Source organism: Pseudonaja textilis, chromosome 1, assembly GCF_049901715.1.
Source record: "Pseudonaja textilis isolate UNSWEBS1 chromosome 1, rPseTex1.2, whole genome shotgun sequence".
NCBI lineage: Eukaryota > Metazoa > Chordata > Lepidosauria > Squamata > Elapidae > Pseudonaja > Pseudonaja textilis.
The window spans coordinates 274,038,484-274,058,673 of record NC_141990.1 but is presented as its reverse complement, the minus strand read 5'-3'; the positions used below and the strand labels follow the sequence as shown (position 1 = coordinate 274,058,673).

Below are 20,190 nucleotides of genomic sequence, written 5' to 3'. Positions count from 1 at the left end.
AAATCCTGGTTTTTAATTGATGTGGACCCTGGTTTTTAATTGATGTGACGTTTGTCCCACATAGAATTGGCTGCAATTGTTACAGTTGATTTTGTAGATTACATTGTTTATTTCAAATGATATTTGTTGCAGTGCAGTGCAATAAATAAGGAAATCTAGCCATATGATTCTATGCCCTACCTTCTAATATTTATTTTTACTAAATCAGTTAAAGGGCAATAAATATGATGCCCGTATATAATATTGTACAGCATTCTTGTACCAATAGTTGAACTGGAAATTGGTTTAAACATGCCTTTAAAGCCCTCCTTTTTAAAATCACATTACTTAATAGCATAACATTAAGTAAAATCATATTTCTTAATAGCATATATCTCCACCTAGATTCTTATTGGAATCTAAATGGAGATTGCGTCTGGCCAAATTGTGCCTTTGTGTGTGTCTGTGAATGTATGTGTATCTGCCTGTATGTTCATCATATAACTGGGATATCAATCCTCCTATCTGCTCATGGTAATTTTATAATTAGATTTATGGTCTCTTGCTAATTTTAATGGCCACCACTGAGACTGATCTTAGTACTTTGAAGGCACGTTGACTTTTGTGGCATAGTTAGGCATATACTTAAATTATATTAAAATCAATGACATTAAGAGGATACGGCTGCCAATACAGTTGTAGTTACAATTCATTCTAATTATTCCACAGATGGCAGAATAATTAATCTGTCAAAATATATTTTATCAAAATGTTTGTTCACAACCTGAAGTAATTTCCCTGGTGATTTTAATAATAATCACTATGCATTGATGGTACCTAATATGTTCAACATTCCATTTTATGGACTGACAAAACTCTCTTTTTAGAGATCATTATAGTGGAAGGAGATGTAAAATATTTTATTGTGGTTCTGTCACATGCCACTATATATCTGATTTCCTGAAACAGTTCTAATACAAGTCTATGGAGATTCTAATTCAGCCAGATCATGGTTGTCCCAAAGGTGCTTTTTCAAGAGGCAACTGGACTTTCTGGTTTTTCCAGTTGCTTCTTGAAAAAGCATCTTTGGGACAGTTCTAATACAACTTTTAAAATCTGTATTATTCTGTTTCTTAAGAACTCTGAGGAGAAATGCAATTAGAATATGTTCTACCAATAAAGGAGAATATTTTAGCTCAGGTTGAAATGCTCTTGAGCTTACTTGTTTTCTTATAGATGTTTCATTACCCAAACATCAGTGCTAAAACCAATTAAAGCCCTTCAAAATATCCTAAGGAAACAAAAAAACTCACCAACCACAAAAGTAAAAATAGGAGTCATCTATAACGTATAATGTAAGAACCGCAACAGTCACTATGTAGCACAAACAGGCAGAAGACTGGCAAAATGCATTCATTAAAACTAGTCAGAAGACATGATGAACATTCTTCAATTTTACAACATATAGACAGATTTAACCATAGTTTCAATAGGGGAAATGTGACAATCCTAGACCAGGCCAAGTCAAAAAACACTAGCAAGTTTCGCGAAGCCTGGCACTCTGACAAATTAGCCATCAATACACATAGACATTAACAATATCTACAGACTATGCAAAAGAGGCAAACAACCAGCCCCAAAGAGAAAAGGATCCCAACAACTCTCCACACGTAATCAGTACTTTGTATAAGAAACTTCAAAGCCTTCAATCTTCTTTCTTATGTTTTCTGTAATTTTAAATGTTATTAACCTTGCAAATTATTTCTGAAGATTTGATTTTCATGACAATTGAAAGAAGCGTTACTAATCAAATTTGGTGAAACAACAGGAGCTGAATGCAAATTAGAAAGCAAATCTAACACTGTTTTAATAGACAAAATGTGTAAATGTGACAAATTACCTAAAATATCCCTAAAATTAGTCATTGTGAAAAACTTTGTGAAACCCTTTAGAAATGTTTCTCAACCCTGGCAACTTTAAGATATTTGGATTTCAACTCCCAGAATTCTCCTGGTTGGCTGGGGAATTCTGGGAGTTGAAGTCCACATATCTTAAAATGGCCAAGGATGAGAAACACTGTTCTAAAATCTTACACCTTCTGTTGGCAGATTGTTCTAATATTAAACTTTTCTTTGAAGAAGGAATATTCCTTTCATTTAAATATATGCTACTAAAATTGAAACAGAATCCCAATGCATGTCTCATCTTCAGTAAATGTGATTATTTTTTTTTGAGATTGGGTGAAGAGTTCTCACAAGTGAGGGCTGGAAAGTGGATAGAAACTTAGGGTGAATCCTACACACCATCCATTCTCTCTTCTTGTCTTTTGTGCCTGTTACCTCCATTAACATCTGATCTGTTCCAGAAAATATATAACCAACAGTTTTTTTTTTCAAGGTGGGGATGGCAAGGAGCGAAAAAGATAGTGGAGTCTTATCAATGTAAGGCATCCAGAAAGTATGCATGATATCAATCACTCCGAGACATTTCTCTCTAATTGATTTATTTAGAAATAGATCTGGCATCCCAAGTGAAATTTTTTTTGCACGTTACACAGAATCCACCTTCTCTCCTCCCTTCTCTCCTCCCACTTCTACACTTCATAAACCTTGAACTTTTCAACTCCTCCAACTCTCTTAAAAAAAATGTGGCAGCTGAATTTTAAAGCTGACAATCTCAAAGAAAACAAAATTTATTTTTTCTTAATTAAAAAATTAAGAATTTAAAGTTTATTTTCAATTTTAAATTGCATGCTTATTTATGTACTATTTGATAGTCCTGAACAACTTTTTAAAACAAATTAAAAGTAATATTGTTCTTTGATGTGATCATAATTGAGCTCCAGTTTAATTACTCTCTAATCATCTCTCAAGTAATCCTAAAATCAAGTTTGCCTGATCAGATATTCTCTGTCACTACACTTTTCATCAGTCCTTAAGAAAACTTCATAATACAAAAGAAAATGCTTAACTTCTTCAAATATTGGGTGTTTCATTAAAATAATAGCAATATATTGATTAATTTATCAAAAATCTGGTAAAAATATCCTAAGCATATATGAGTAGGAAAATCCTTGCAGTTTCAGTCATTTTATTCTGATTTCTTTCCTATCTGAGAAACTGATGAAAATTCTGGATAAGCATCAGTCAGTGATTTCTTTTTTTCCCATCAGGCCAGCTGTTTGATTATTTGCTTTTTCTGGTATTTCTAATTAAAATACAGGAAACCCTGGACTTAAAACTGCTGTGATTCACTTAATAATTGTGGCAAGATCGGTTAGAAAATGGGAAAGAACTCACTTAACAACTATCTTGCTTAGCAATGAAATTTTTTTTTTAAAAAAAAGTTTTATTGATTTTAACAACAAACAAAACCACATAAAACATACAACATAAAACATAAAAACATCATCCTCCTTCATAGATTTACACACAGTGTATCGGTTGGTTTACCACTTTTTTGTGCATCCGTTTCCTAGACGCCATTATAGTTATATTACATAATAACTCATATTATCAATCAACAATTGTATAACCTAGTATCATTAGTAAGAAATCATTTAACTATAATTTTGTTAATTCATACTTTAACGAGATAACTATAATTTACTTAATTTATTTTACAGCAAATCATAAATCATACCAAATCTATCTCAGTAAAATTTTATAAAAATAATATCAAAGAAAAAAAATATATTCATTATATCCTAAGTCTAAATATTCTATTATTATGTTTTATTATCTAACCATTGATAAAAAAAGATCCCAAACTTCATAAAATTGTTTATCTTCTTGTTCTCTAATTTCAAATGTCAATCTACTCATTTCAGCACAATCCAATATTTTCTTAATAGTTTCTTCCTCTGATGGAATTTTCTCACTCTTCCAATTTTTAGCAAATACAATCCTAGCCACTGTTAATACATTTACAATCAAGTACTTCAAATTTTTATTATATGTATCAGGTAAAATTCCCAGTAAAAAAATCTCTGGTTTCAAGTCTATATGTTTCTTTGTCATTTTTTCCAACCATATGCGAATTTTAGTCCAATATTTTCTAGCGTCCTCACAAGTCCACCACATATGGTAATATGAGCCAGGTATCTGATGACATTTCCAGCACTTTTGAGATTTATTCTTGAACATTCTTGCTATTCTTGTCGGGGGGAAATGCCACCTGTAAAACATCTTATACAAATTTTCTTTATATGCTGTTGACATTGTCATTTTATAATTTTGAGACCACAATTTTTCCCATTTCTCTAAATCAATCCCATATCCAAAATTCTTCCCCCAAACAATCATCATTTCTTTAACTTGTTCCTCCTCTAATTTAATTTCCAGCAAATAACTATATAATTTTTTAATCACTTTTTCATCAGTACCTGTCAAAATCCTATCTAAATCAGTCAATTTATTATAAAATCCCTCCATTTTAGAATCTTTAAGATACCTTGAGTGTATTTGTGCATATGAGAACCAATTCATCCTTATGCCTTGTTCTTCTAGTTTTTGCATCGTTTTAAGTTCACTCTTTTCATCCAATATTTCCCCATATCTAACTGTTTGTTCCTTCTTATATATTACAGGATAAGAAAAAGCTTCAATAGTTGATAACCAGACTGGGATTTTCAAATAACATTTTTTCTTAATTTTCTCCCAATTCAACCATAAAGACTCCCGTATGTAATGCTTTCTAAAATAGCCCTGCGATTTAGCTCTCTTATACCACAGAAAAGTATGCCATCCCAGTAATAAATCATGTCCTTCTAATGTCAACAATCTAGTCTTTCTTAATGTTATCCATTCTTTAGCCCACATTAAATTTGCAGCTTAGTAGTACAACTCCCAATTCGGAAGGCCAAATCCTCCTCTAATTCTAGCATCTTGTAGAAGTTTTAATTTTATTCTCGCTTTCTTACCTTGCCATATATACTTTAACACAATTTTATTTAATTCTTCAAAATAATCTTTACCAAGACTAATTGGTATTGTTTGAAACAAGTATAAGATTCTGGGTAAAATATTCATCTTGATTGTTGAAATTCTACCTATCAATGACAATTGTAAGTTTTCCCATTTCTTCAGATCAGATGCTATCTGTTGTTTAAGTTTAATATAGTTATTCTCTTTCAATGTGGTACATCTTGACATCAAATGTATCCCCAAATATTTAACTTTGTTCGTAACTTGAATTTTCAATAAGTCTGCCAATTCATCTCTTTGTTTTAATAGAATATTCTTTGTCAAAATCTTTGTTTTATCTTTATTTATTTTCAAACCAGCCATCTCACCATACGTCTCTATCTTTTCCAATAGTTTTACAGCTATTTCTAGAGGATCTTCCAGAATGAAAACCAAATCATCCGCAAAGGCTTGCAATTTAAATTCCTCCTTCTTGACTTTCATTCCTTTTATATTTGGATCCTCTCTAATATTTCTATTCAACATTTCCAGAGTCAATACAAATAGCAAACAAATAATGGGCATCCTTGTCTTGTGCCTTTTCTTATATTAATAGAGTCTGTAAATTCTCCCTCTATCTTTATGCAATGAAATTTTTGAGATTAATTTTGGCATAAGTCGAGGACTGTTTATATTTCCTAGTATTACCCACCCACCCCCAAGTGGATGTCATTCTGCTTTAAAAGATTCAGTCTGTGTTTTAATTTTTATACATTTGATCTCTGAACACTTCTTTTAGTGTCCATCCACGGTAAGTTTTTGGAAGGGTGATTTGGTTCAGTAGAGATCTAAATCCCAGAGTTAGAAGAGATGGCTGTCCCTGCTGCTTTACAAAACTGAGAGATCTGCAGACTATTTTCCCTTAATCTCTCATTATTGTCCCTCAGTATTGGAAATGTTCCTTCTCTGCATGTTTTGAGAGTGTTGAGCCATTTGGGATGGGGTAATATCAGAAGTGGTATCCAGAAGGTTGTGACCAGTTCTGGAGAACCAGTAGTGGAAATTTTGAGTAGTTTGGAGAACCAGCAAATACCACCTCTGAGTGGTCCCACCCCCATCTATTCCCCGCCTCCTGAGTCCCAGCTGATTAACTGGGTCTTCTTTGGTTGTCCTGCACAGGAGAACGGAGTTAGAAAGCAGATTAGTAGGGTGGGGAGGGAATGGGATTTTGCAGTATCCTTCCCCTGCCACACCCACTAAGCCATGCCCACAGAACCGGTAATAAAAAAAATTGAATCCCACCACTGGGTGATACGTAATCTGATGTTGTAATTGTTGCTGTTTTAATAACTAATTACTGTGTAGGCAGGATGGAGTAAGCCACACTGAATCTGTACGAATTGTGGTTGATTCCATGTCTGCTGTTTAGAATGTGAAGAAAATAGTGAAGCGAAAGCTTTTCTTTTCATTGCAGTTGTGAAAATGTGCTATGGATTGAGCTATCAAATGTTATGGAGATTCATGGTTGTCCCAAAGGTACTTTTTCAAAAAAAGAAAGAAGCTTCTTTAGTTTTGCTTCTTGCATGAGAAACAAAATGTCTTCAGGGAAAAATAAAGTCCAGTTGTCTTTTGAAAAAGCATTTTTGGGACACTGATCTGTCAAGCACAAATGTTTGAAGCTCCTTTCTCATATCACTATACAAGGCTTCACAGTGCAAATTATGGGTCTAATTTGACATTATGGTGTAATTTGTTCTTTAATGTAAGCTTGCATGAACTGGATTCATCCACTCTAGCTGTTGTCATGATTGATACTTAGAGGGTTTTTTTTTTTGAAGGACGGATGATGGAATGGGCATAGTCCCAAGTCCTGAAGACAAATTGGAAGCTGATGTTTGTTATCTCATCTTCTTTATAGCTTACTTGCAGAGCAAGCTATCAATAGATACCTCAATTCTGTTTGGGAATGCTGCCAAAAGTTGCAAGGGTATGGAGTATAAGCCCATGTAAAAAGGGCACACAAACATAATGGAACCAGCAGCACCTTCTAAATAGAAGAAGGTAAGATAGGAAGGAAGAAAACAGAATATTTCTGTGGGTGTTTGTATATTGGAGCAATTGTCAACAGTGACAGAAATAGGTAAAGCTTGAGAGCCATGAATGTAAAAAAATGAGAAACAAAATCAGTTGATTAAAAATTCCCGCTTTAAAAAAATACAGCGACTGGAATAACACATGGTCTAAGCTATAATAAGGTTGGTTTAGTTGAGTGTTATAATGTGTGGATTCAGTTGAAATTTTGGGAAAAATGGATTTTGGAGATAACTTTATTAAATGGGTAAAATCAATATATATTCACATACAGCACAATTTATAGTTAAGAGTGTATTCACTGAACCCTGTAAGATACATAAGGGGACAAGACAATATTTTTTTTTCCCACTGCTGTTTATTTTGGCTCTGGAAGTTCTTAATGGAGATATAAGATGAAAGAATAACTGTGATGAAGATGAAAAATAGATAAACTAAGAACACTTGCAGATGATTAATAGTGGAAAAAGCTGAAGGAATTTGGTACACTATCTGGGGTTTAAACTAATAGGGAGAAGATTTAAATGTTAAAATTATGAGCATGGGAGTTCAAAAAAGACTGATTGGAAAAACTGGTTTTCAGACTGAGGAAAAAAAGTAAAATATTGGATAATACTATGTCTAACATGAATTGTATGTTATTTCAGAATAATTATATTATTATTCTGATATAACATACATTTCATTATAGAATGAAATTAAGAAGTGTTAAGATGGGAAAAGTTACACTTATTGTTGCAAGAATTTCTATGATAAAAATGAATGTATTACTTAGAATGATGCTTCTGTTTCGAACAATATCAGTTTTGAAAAATCATGTACTTTTTAAACAGTTGAAAAAAAGATTTCTCTAAATTAGTATAGTTGGATAAGAAACCAATGATTAAATATAAACTTCTGCAGGGTGCAAAAGATGGGTAGGCAACTTATATACAGACTTACAATTGTATGTTCTGCCTATTGTTTGGTTTGGATGAAAGAATGGATCTTGTTAAGAAATAAAGATATGTTAGAATTGGAATATCATAACTTCAATTTGGCTGGAATGGGTTCTTAAAGCTAATGTGGATTTATCTATTACATGAAAGTGCCATATTGAGAATATGGAATAAATACAACATGGGCTATGCCAGAAGATATCTTTATTGGTCTCAACACAGGAAACATTTTACAGAAGAAAAACAGCAGATAGAGGTTGTCATATCAATAAGTCATACCAATTAAATCATATCAAGACTTATTAATACAAGAAGATACAAGAGAATGAGAAAAAATAAGATAAATTCAAGAGCACAATTAACTGTAGGAGGACATAATTTCCAATAGTTAATAAGACACAGTTAAAAGAAAGTTATAAACCAATAGATTTAAAAAATGGAACTTGAAATTGTGTACAAATAATGAATATGTAGTAACAAATAGGTATAAATTTTTGTGAAGATTTGAATCAGAAGACCAGGTTAAAGATTACATGACGAAATGGGCTATTAACTTTAGCTATAACAGAGAGAGAGATATTTGGGAGAGAATGTGGGTAATTAAGTGGTGAGATTCAAATTATTTTACTACCAGTTCTGTGGGCATGGCTTGGTGGGCATGGCAGGGGAAGGATACTCCAGTCAGAGGTGGTATTTGCCGGTTCTCCGAACTACTCAAAATTTCTGCTTCCAGTTCTCTAGAACTGGTCAGAACCTGCTGAATACCACCTCTGGGATAATTGCTATTAAATTTGTGTCTTGTGTCATAATTTAAAGAATATTTTTCAAAATGATGCATTATAGGTACAATACGAGAGAAATTATGAAACATATATAAAGATATTTCAAATGTGAAAAGTATTTACAATGCATCATGGACTTGTAAGAAAACATTTTTGTCTTTAAACTTTCTCCATAAATCCAATCGCCGCTTTCTTAAGGTTTGGAGATTATCTTTTGGAACTTTTTACTTAGGTTAGTCTTCTAAGGTAAACATAAAATAAAAAAATAAGTATAAATTGGAAAAGTGGTAGAATGTATATTGATATATAAAAGATTATATTATAATTATAATGAGCATATTAAGGTCAGAAGTTGGAAGATAAAATTTTTGTATGTAATTGTGTTATTACTGTGAGCACTGTGTGAAAAATATGTTAACCCAATCATTGCACTATCCACAAAAATGCTGGTTGTTAAAGAAAAAACTGCAAATAAAACATATACAAAAAAAAACCAAAAACCCCAACCCTAAGACATTTTTGGCTACAAATTCACACAATGATGTAAAGGATCTTAAAGGTTAATATTGCAAAGAAACCAGAATTTTTTTTATTGGGACTTATGGACAATGAATTTTTAAAAAAATTCAGTAGGTTGATTTTCTCATTGATGGAAGAATAATGAAATTCACACAGTAAAGAAATGGATTGTGAAAATGTCAAAATCTGCAGAGATAGCAAAACAACGTAGAAGCTGGCAGTAAAATTTCAAGTTGTGCTTTCAAGTTTTCTCGCTTAACAACCATGTTAACCATGTTGGTTATTGACAGAATTGCTAGTCCCATTTGTGATCATTAAGTGAAGACTAGTGGCTCCCACACATAGAATTACAGCCTTGAATTGATTTGGCCAAAGTACTTGTTTTAAGCTTCTGTTTCACTTTTATCTGAAAAAGGAAACTGAAACATTGTGATTATTTAACTGTTTATAGTCACTTATATTAATTACAATAGTGTATTTAGTAGTGACAGATATTCCTAGGAAGGCCTAAAAATTAGATATGTGTTAGATGCTAATTGAAGTAGAAAACGATATTAACAGTAGACCATATAACAAGGTCAAAATACCTGTTGTTTTCTGGGTTTCCCCGCTAATTATTTTGTCCCCCAAAAATCACAATTAAATTAAAACAAAGAACATGATGCTATAAATAAAGCTGGGAAATGAAAGGTCAAAGCCTAACATAGAGATTTAAGAATAATTATTCCACAAATTGGTAATAAACTTAACAGGCCCAAATCAGTTGGAAAATATTTTGTAATTAATAGTATCCACTCCTATCCCATTACCCGAGCTTGTTAAAGTACTTTAATTAATCTGATTATCACTTTATTCATACATTGTACAGAACAGCTTTACAAAATGAAAAGATAAATACCATAATTTTAATGTCTGTTAAAAAAACCCATCATTCACAAGAAAACTTTTTCATATTATTCCCCAGAGTAAAGGATCGCAGATTTGCATTGAATGGATAACTGTATCCCAGATGGCTAGATTAACCGTTCTGTAACTTCCAGTATTATTTTATTATCAAATTATTTTATGTGGAGAACTGATTTTCCTGATTGCTTATTTCTTTATTATTTCTACTTTCAAATATTGATGTGTTTCCTAAAATATTAACTTTAAGGTGCCTTTTGCAATCTTCTTTATAAGTTTAATGCTAAACCTTAACTTTTGTGGGTTTTGTTGCTAAAAACATAACAAAAATTAACAATACTTAAAAATTAATTCATTTTTTATTGTTTTGGGAATATTCATCTTTTAGGATTTCTATATTTTAATGCTGTAAGCCTCCCTGAGTTGTTTTGATATGATGGGTGGCAAATAAATTTAATAAACAAATAAATAAACAGATTACATCTTTCACATTCTGCATTTGAACTAGCATTCCTGGTTTCCTTTATGGCCTTTTTCTACTTCATGAACAAATCAGGAGAATATTAGTGCTATTTTATTTTGCATTGATTAGAACCTGGCTTGAATATTGTGTTCATTTCTAGACATGCATTTCAAGAACAAACAGAACATGTTTAGGGAAGATAATGAAGAATATCAGTGAACTGAAATCTTAGTTTTAAACAAGACTAAAGGTAATATGTAGCCAAATTTTCTTGGCTCCATAGTACAGGACTGGTAGGATTTAAGTTAGAGAATTGAACTTCAACAGAATATTAGAATACAATGACACTAAAAGCAATTTGATAGTGGAGCCAATTATGCAGAATAGTGCTAGGTTTTTCTCTGGATGTGCTCAAGTAGAAACTGTCCAGCTGGATTAAAGTCATGTATAATCTTCATGAATAAATAAATTAAAGTTTTTAACAACAATCAATGCATGATACATTCTGTTCTTTAATTCAAGATCACATTATGATATCTAAACCTTTTTTCTTTTCCCTATGTCATAATAACAAATGTAAGAATATTAAGTCAAAATGGGAGAATCCTAGAACAACCTCAAGTCCTAAATGTCAGTGCCACCTGAATATTAATCTAACAATGTGAAATAATTTGAAATAATTGCCTCCATAAACAAGTAAAGAAAGTAAAGAAAAACTCCTTGGAATAAGTGTTTAGAAGAATTCAGACAACAAAGGACCCCATCTTAGAGCTTGTAGGAACTGTATTTATTTTGTACTAATATATATATTAGTACCTAACATGAAGAACGACACCAGACCCACACCCATGAGAGCCACACAAGATGCCACCACCACACTTCCATGTAGAAAACAGACTCACACCCACTCAGAAGATGAGACACGACCATGGACCAGAAGCTGCACTGCAGCTGCATCACTACCCACTTCAAACCCCTCCGAGCCATACATGAAGCAAACCGACACCCACTATGAAGATGCAGCACGACCACGAACTCGAAGCCAAACAGCAAGATCACAGCTCACCAACTCAAATCCCCCAGCAACTAAGACTAACCTGAGCACAACCAAGCCCCCACCTGAACAGAACACGCCTCCAACCAATCAGAACACGGCCACCCCCCCAACCAATCAGAACACAACCAAACCCCTACCAATGAGAACACACCCCCACCCAATCAGAACACAGCCAAGCCCCCACCCAATCAAGTCCCACCCCCACTAGCAGTTAAAGGAAGAAGCAGCTGCAATCTCACATCACTCTGAGAAGCACAGAGCCGGAGACAGAAGCCTGAAGATGATGAATGAGACTTCATCGAAGCGTTGCCTAGATACTTGAATCTTATGCGGGAGAAAACCCGAACAACCAAAGATCCACATATAAATACCCATGAGAACCTCAGAAAATATATATATATATATATATATATATATATATATATATATATATATATATATATATATATATATATATATTTGGCAAACAACACTGATAGTTGTCAATAATGCATACATTTTCAGTATATATTATCAGTTTTATGTTCCACTGCAGCCATTTTGAAGTCCAAAATGTCCTTCAATTGTTTAATAAAACAGATCAGTGACTCCAAAATTGAATTAGTAAGAGAGTAGAGTTCTTGATGAGTTTCATAAAAGCATCTGGATGTGTGAAGAAATAATTCCATTTATAGTAACCCTGGGAGATTGATTAAAATACACGTTTTAATCCAATTAAAGAAAAGCAGAATCATATCTTATGCAAGACATGCTCTAGAAATTTAGCCTGCACCATATCAATGTATCTTCATCCCCAGTGAGATAAACACTATTAAATCTAATTTATCTGATAGAGTAGTTAAAATCCAGTTAACAGTCTAATAGCTTACATGTGACACATTTTTATAAATTGAAATTGCATAAGATGAATTGTCAAAGATATCATAGTTTCAGGTCTTTATGCCAGAGTTGCAGTCTATATTTCAGCAACTGTATTTAACAAAGAAATTGGGTGATAATTTGCAGAGAAATCTTTCCAAAAAAATCACAATTATAAAATGTTCGTTAAACGTAGGAGAAATTTCATTCAAAAAAGACATCATTATATATTTCCAAGAGTCAGGGAGTGAAAAAAATAGATATCTTATCTGAATCTATGGGAGAAACTTCAGTGTGAGATACCCTACTCTGGAGGTTCTTCAGGATTCATAACTTCTGCTTGAAAAAGAGGTGGCAGTCATGCTTAGAAGGTCCTTTGCACTCCATTGCATTGGGTACAAGCTGTAGCCATTCCTACATCAAGAAGCCCCATGTTCGGTCACTCATGCCCTGGACATCTCCATATGGATTACTGTAATGAGCTCTACATGGGGTTGCATTTGAAGAACATCCATCCACAAGCTTTAACAGTACATGGGAGGTTAGCCTAACCCTAAATCTAACCCTAACGGGCCGCGGTGGCTCATGTGGTAAGACACTAGGCCTGCGCAGCAGTGGTGGGATCCAATTTTTTTTAACTACTGGTTCTGTGGGCATGGTGCACCACTGAGGTCAGCAGCTCGATTCCTGTGAGCAAATAAACTGCGTAAGGACAAGAAAGGAGCCTCCCTCGATTGCCTACCGGCATTTAGGCATCCTGCAGGTAAAGAAAACACTGCCCCAAAAAATTCCTTTCACAGAGGCAGCCAGCCACCTAGGTGATCTCTGGCTAAAACATGCCACATGTTAAAAATAATTTTTAAAAAAATATTTTTTTAAAAAAAAACAGTACAAAATATAGCATATGCAGTTATGTCTGTAATTAGATCAGAACCAGTTACACCTCTGCTCCATGAGATGCATTGTCTCCCAGTTTGCTTCCAGATTCATTTCAAAATGTGGTGATGAAAAAATCCTACATGGCACAGGGCTTAGATATTTGAGGGACCACTCTCCTCAATCACATCTACTTTTATTACTGATCTTTTGCATAATCTAATTTCATTTGAAATGTTTCTTATTGCTATTGTTTGGGATGAAACTTAACCTAAACCTATAAAAGTATAATGGGTTGGCAGAAAGAGCACAAAGGAAGATCACCTGTATTCCTTCTCATGTAAATTTTCCCCATACAATCCATCTTAACTATGATGTAGAAGGCTGATATAGGACATTCCTATAAAAACTGTGATAATAAATATTATAATTAATATCATAATTACAACTTGCCAACAAGAAATGCCAGCAAAATATTAATAATAGGGCTACTCATACTGACACTTGAGATGAAAATTTTAGTAAATTCTTAAAGGATCTTTTCAGATAAATTCCCAAAACAACTTAAATCATTTTTTCTTTTAACAATCCTGTAATCCTGCATCCTGCATTGGGGTGGAGTCGGGGTAACTTAAATCATATACCTTGGCAATTCTAAATGGTATTTGAACATAGAAATGGAGGAAATGCATCTCCGTTATTAGGTTTCACAGTTATAACTAGTTTTTTTCCCCCAAATTACTGTTTTTATTACCGGTCTTTTGCATAAGCTAATTACATTTGAAATGCTTCTTATTGCTATTTTTACATTGTTTGGGATTTACATTGTTTGACTTAACCTGAAAATAAAAAGTATAATGATTTTTTTTTTTTTTGCTTTTGCAATTGATCTATATACCCATTGTCTACCTGTATTTTATACACAATGGTTTTGCAAGGTCTTTGTTCAAAGCATAGCACACAGTGCAGTTAGGATGGATTGGGAATAAAAACATACATTGCCCAGCTCATATGAAGTGTGTCATATTGAGAAAGGCAGCTTGGATCTATAAGATTGGTTTATTATTTATTTTATGATGCACAAAATGAATGTCCATCACAGATGTATAATGGATTAATCTATCTACTGATTTAACTGATTTAACAGCCTTACACTGAAGTTGTCAGCAAGTAAACCTTCTGTAGCTAAAACAAAAGAAGCTATGATCTTTGTTGCTATTTTTTTCCCCAGTACGTCCCTCCTGATCTTTGCATCTGTAATTTTGTCCTGGAGCAGTCTTTATCTGTCAGAGCCCTCCAGGAAATGCTTGCCCACACAAGAGACGCTTCCAGAGAAGGGGTAAGTACAATTGTTGTCCTTTGGCATTGTGAGATTTCAGTCTTACAAAAGCAAATGTTTTACTTTTCTCTGTGGATTCAGAAGCCTTTCAAAATAAAGACTATTAATAACAAGTTTTATAATATTTTTGATTTTTTTTATTTTGTTTGGAAATCTTCCAATCTCTCCACTTTTCTAAATTTAAACCTGTCTTAAATTTCAGTACAAATGCATTTAATTTACTAAGCAGCTACAAAATGTACAGCACAATAAAAACTATACTCATTTCTTCAGTCATTACCAGAATGCAAATGGCTATGGCAAGGTAAAGCATATTCTTGAAGATATAGCTATCCTTTGACAATCCAAGATGTTTAGATGTCTAGTTGCTTTGAATGTAGGTCATTTGCAGAATAGCATTACTTTTCTGTCGAATAAGTTGGTAAATTTATTTTTTAATACTTTGTACTTAAATAAGAACAGGTTTTGAATTATGTTTTGTATCATTCCACACTCTGCTTTAAAATATAATTGCATAAACAGCAACTAAGCATTTGAAGAAATGACTTAAGCCAATACATTTATATATTTGTATCCCACCTTTATTATTTTTACAAATAACTCAAGGCAACAAACATATCCAACATACTTTCCTATTCCTATTTTCCCCACAACAACAACAATAACAACAACAACAACCCTGTGACATGGGCTGGGCTGAGAGAGAGTGACTGGCTCCAAAGTCACCCAGTTGGCTTACATGGCTAAGGTGGGACTTGAACTCATGATCTCCTGCTCTTTAATTTGGTGCCTTAACCACTAGACCAAACATGTTGTCTAAAATACATGAACTTAATGGAAGCTAAAGGCTTCATACTGTATATGCAAGTAATGATATGGGTGCCAAACATTGCAATAGGAATTTCATGTAATTGCTTAAATGATTGGTACCTTTCAATGACTGTGAGTTTCAGATAGAAAAATCCCCTGATCTTGATCAGATTATCCCCTGATCTTGATCAGATTATGCTCTGGTTACTTTTAGACTAATTATACAATCAAAATAAAGAAAAACCAATGCATTTCCCACTGAGATTGTCAACCCTTGGATCACGGTAACATTGTTTAGTCTTGCTGAGACTTCAGATTTACCCACTTTGATAATTAAGTGGTGAATCCCTCATTTTCCCTGTAAAAGGGATGATGTGGAAAAAGAAATTATGTTTGATCACTAGTCAATCATATTCCCAATCTGACCTTAGGACCTTTCATAGCCTTTGACTTCCAACCCATAATATGAGGCCTCTTCTAGGTCTTGTTTGTCCTGCTGCTGTTCTATATACTTTTCAAACATTTTTCATGCTGCCCCACTTTTGCTAGCCACCCTACTCCTTCTATTTCTCTTTCTTCTGGTTTCCTTTCTCTAACTTAATTTCTACTCCAAGTCTCTTGGATCTCATTTCAATCTGCCTCCCATGCTTACTGTCTAATTCCGTTTTCCTGAAACAAACCCCCTCCCGCTAAAACAAGCACCCCTCCCCCCAAACTTTTTCATCTTGTTAAAATAAAGTCTTACCAAAAACAAAACCCCTCAGTGGGACAGCTGTTGCAGTTGATACATTGTTCCATACTTAACTTTATATGATCTGGTATATGTTTTTTTAAAAAAAAAAATCAATTTGTTACCTGAGAAAAATATTGTGTATTTGCACAGCAAACAAATCTTGATCAAAACTGGAATCTGAGAGTCATAATACATTGAAACTTAAATAAGCCTCCTCTTTCTGTCTAAATTACCTCTGTGGTTGAAACCTATGGGATCTTTGGTGCTGCCTGACCTCTGATATTTTCTTGAAGACCATTCATTACCATCTTCTAGCTCAGGAAATGCCAAGACCCCACAGTTCAACACTGAGCTAGAAATCTTCTCTTTTATAAGAGCTAGTCTATTTTATCAAGGACACTTTTCTTCTTTTATTTTTCCCCTCTGCAAAATTAGTTTAGTATTTTCATATGTGTATTTGCATACTTCATTGTGAAATAAATGGGCTATAAAGACAGCCTAAGGAATTTAGTTATTGCAGAAACATGGAAGGAAGGTATAATTATGCACATGATCTTTCCTGCGATGACATATCACAAAAGTTTTGTTGTTATAAGACATCTAAAGCAGTAGTCCCTAACCTTTCTGGCTTGGTGGCCTGGCTGGGGGGGAAAGGGGGACTCGGCTGTGTGAGGGGCGGACCAGCACACATGTACGTGCGCAGCTCCACTCGGGTTAGTGGTGGAGCATCATGTGTGCACGTGCCCATCACTTGCTCAGTCTGGTTCCAAATAGGCCATGATCCGATAGTGGGCCACAGCCCAGGGTTTGGGAATCCCTGATCTAAAAGACACCTGTCCAAATCAGTGTTAGAGAAAAGGCAAGTTGTGATGGACAAACCATGCATTGGAACATGAGAGTTCTGAAAAGCAAAAAAATAGACCACAGAAACATAAATGCTGGCAGAATTATTCTTTATGAATAAATGATAAATTATTGCACGCTTACTATGGTACATGATTACCAAAAAGCAACAAAAAAGAATCTTTGATGGGAATGTCCATGCTTTCCTGGGCTTATTATTATTATTATTTTAAAAAATGCTCTTTATCCCTATCCCTAACCCTTTTTCTTTAAACAGAATCTTCAGTAGAGCCAACTTCTAATTTCCCTTTCTGAAAATTAATTTCAGATTGAAAAGTTTATATACATTACAGAATATACAGTACATCTATAACATTGCTGACATGTATCCCATCATCTTGTGAAATGAATCATGTTTAAATAAATACAACTTTCCCTTCTCACTCTTCAGTAGAAGATGTAACAGGGTTTTTTTTGCAGTTGTGGGTCAGTGACTTCGTATTTCTGAATGGGGCTTTGCTGTTTTTATCTAGTAAATTCTGTTTCTGAAGCAGCAGCTGCATACTTGCTTATTTGGTAAAAGGAGGTCAAATGCAGAAGTTTGTAGGTCAACACTAGGAGTTGAGAAATTTTCAGAATGTTTCTGCTTACCATAAAATTTCTTATTTATGGTAAGCAGAAACATTCTGAAAATTTATAATACACGGAGACTTACTTGTTTTTAACAACCCGCCTTGTTGTTCTGTCACTGGGATCTTGTGAAACAGGAATAAACACTGAATGGACACATGCACACAAACACATGGTTAAAAGAGGAAATGCTAGTAATTGGCTTTCTCATTTGTGGGTGGCCCCCGGGAATTTAGAAGTGGATGAATGAACGCAATTATCCACCTTTAAAGGGTAAGAAACAAACACTGAATGACTGGAGGTACTCTGTGCTTAGTTATTGATCAAGCAAGCAATGATTACCTGATAGCTCTTTTCAAGCTCGAGCTTCCAAGAGAGATAAAGAATAAATTAAAAGTGTTTTGACATCAGAATATATCTGGAAAGAGTGAAACAGCCCAGATTAATCTCACATAAAATCTCATATAAAATTGAATTTAGACTGGATGAAAGATTGGTTGTCTCCAAGAGTCTAGGGAAAAACATGTGATTTTTAATAGGCAAGTGTTAGACAAAGGATTAATGGATGTGCCCTTTCCCATTGTAATTATGTAGTGAGAGGAGGAACTGCAACATCTATTACAGAATCTTTAATACACCTGTAGCTACTGAGAGGATTACAACCACAGATATTTAAATAATCAGGGGTGCAAAAAAGATTACAAATTACATTTGATTTCTAACTGTAGGAAAGATCTGTGAAAAGTAGGAACTAAAGTTGGGGAAAGACTTTAAAGGTTTATCCCATATGAATCTACTTTGATATAAGCTATGCTGAATTTAATAGAATTTATTCTGAGGATAGTACATAGAAGACTGCCCCTGAATCTAATTCCCAGCAGCTAGTGAGATTATTTTTCTAACTCTTGTAGAAACAGAGAGAGATTCTCCTAGTGTTGAGCTACAAACTTCTAGTTTTCAGATATCTTTTCATTAGGGAAAAGATAACACATTGCACTATCTTTTTACCTTCAGTAAGTAGAATAATGGAAGTGTGATCTGAACAGTTCAGCAGAAAAACAGGATCAGATATTTTGTTACCTGTAGTGCTTGTATCCATCTTCTTCTCACAGCTTAATGTTAAAAGTGATGCTGCTGTTAGAACTTATGTTGCAACCAGTGCATTGAAATTGTTTTTATATGTGCTATGTTATAATATATTGATTATTTTTAAATAGCCTACAATGTGTAGAAACAATGAATAAATACTCTGAAAATCAATAAAGTGGTTTTTATGTTGAGAAGATTGGGACAATCCACCTCCAATAGGAACTGCCAATTCCTGAATTGGGATGATAAACCATGCAGGGAAAACTGGCAACTAATTATCTTTTTGGCGGGTGTAAGTGAAAGGCTGTTGTGTGTAGCAAGCCATGCAGTTGTTGCTTTGCCCAAAGAGATTTGAATTTGATCCAATGCTTGAAGGTGGAATAAACACTCATATGAATATCTCTCTTACAACAGTAAATATTAAGTCCTCATTAGCAAGCTGGCCTTGTAACATCAATTGTCAAATAAAAAATTAACCCAAAAATATTTGATTAATGCACTGTTAGTAGGGGAGGGGAAACACTTAAGAACTCTAGGTGTACTGGAATGAAACAAGAAGCATGCCAGCTAAATTAATTATCCCAGTGGATTTTCTTGGTAAAAGCACAACCAGCTAACTTATATGCTGACCATTTTCTTTGGTCTCCCAAATGTGATTATATAAAGTTACTGCAGTACTTTGGCAAGAATTTCTCTGTAACTCAATTTTACGTTTAGCTTGCTGCATGCTAGTTTATTTCACACAACGAGAATTCACATTTCATATCTTAGACAAAATCTCATTTTACACCTTTACTTACTCTTTACACAGATCATTTTCATGGTTTATCTATTTTGCTAAAGCAATGGGTTCTGCTGGAGTGTTATTTTATAGATGGTGTCCACCATCAAAGTTTTATTCAGTTCAAAATTAACAAAATGTTCAGTTCAACTGACTTACTTCGAGAAAACCAAGTATAAGTTTGTATTTCACTGTTGCTTATGGTGATACAGTACTTTCCTAAATAGTTTTAAAATGTATTTATTGGTATTGATTTTAAAAAATGCCCAACTGGGCACTTTACATAATTAAAAAGACAGAACAAGAAAAGAGAGATTATATGCACCCAGAAGGATTAAATAGTAATAAAACAAAATCACATCACAACTAATCTTACAGAGGCTCACCTACTATCCCATCCCAAAGCTTGGGAAAGAGCCAGGCTGTTAATTTTTAATTTCTTAAATTTATATGCTGCAATTTACATGCTGCCCATCTCACTATCCAACCAACTCTTTGAATTTTCCATGCCTTCTTATGAAATGTCATCATCAAGGTGGGAATGGATGAGGGGGGAAGAAGTGGGGAATTATTCCAGAGGGCAGGACCTACAGCA

At 33.9% G+C, this 20,190-nt stretch overlaps 1 protein-coding gene across 1 annotated transcript in view; it reads left to right on the top strand.

The window, feature by feature from the left end:
• The window catches only part of RYR3 (ryanodine receptor 3), a 305,744-nt gene that overhangs the window by 56,414 nt on the left and 229,140 nt on the right, over nt 1-20,190 (top strand). The window contains exon 3 of the mRNA XM_087921834.1: nt 14,602-14,709. Within this exon, the coding sequence (XP_087777960.1) occupies nt 14,602-14,709 (108 nt within the window). The remainder of the gene's footprint in view (nt 1-14,601; nt 14,710-20,190) is intronic.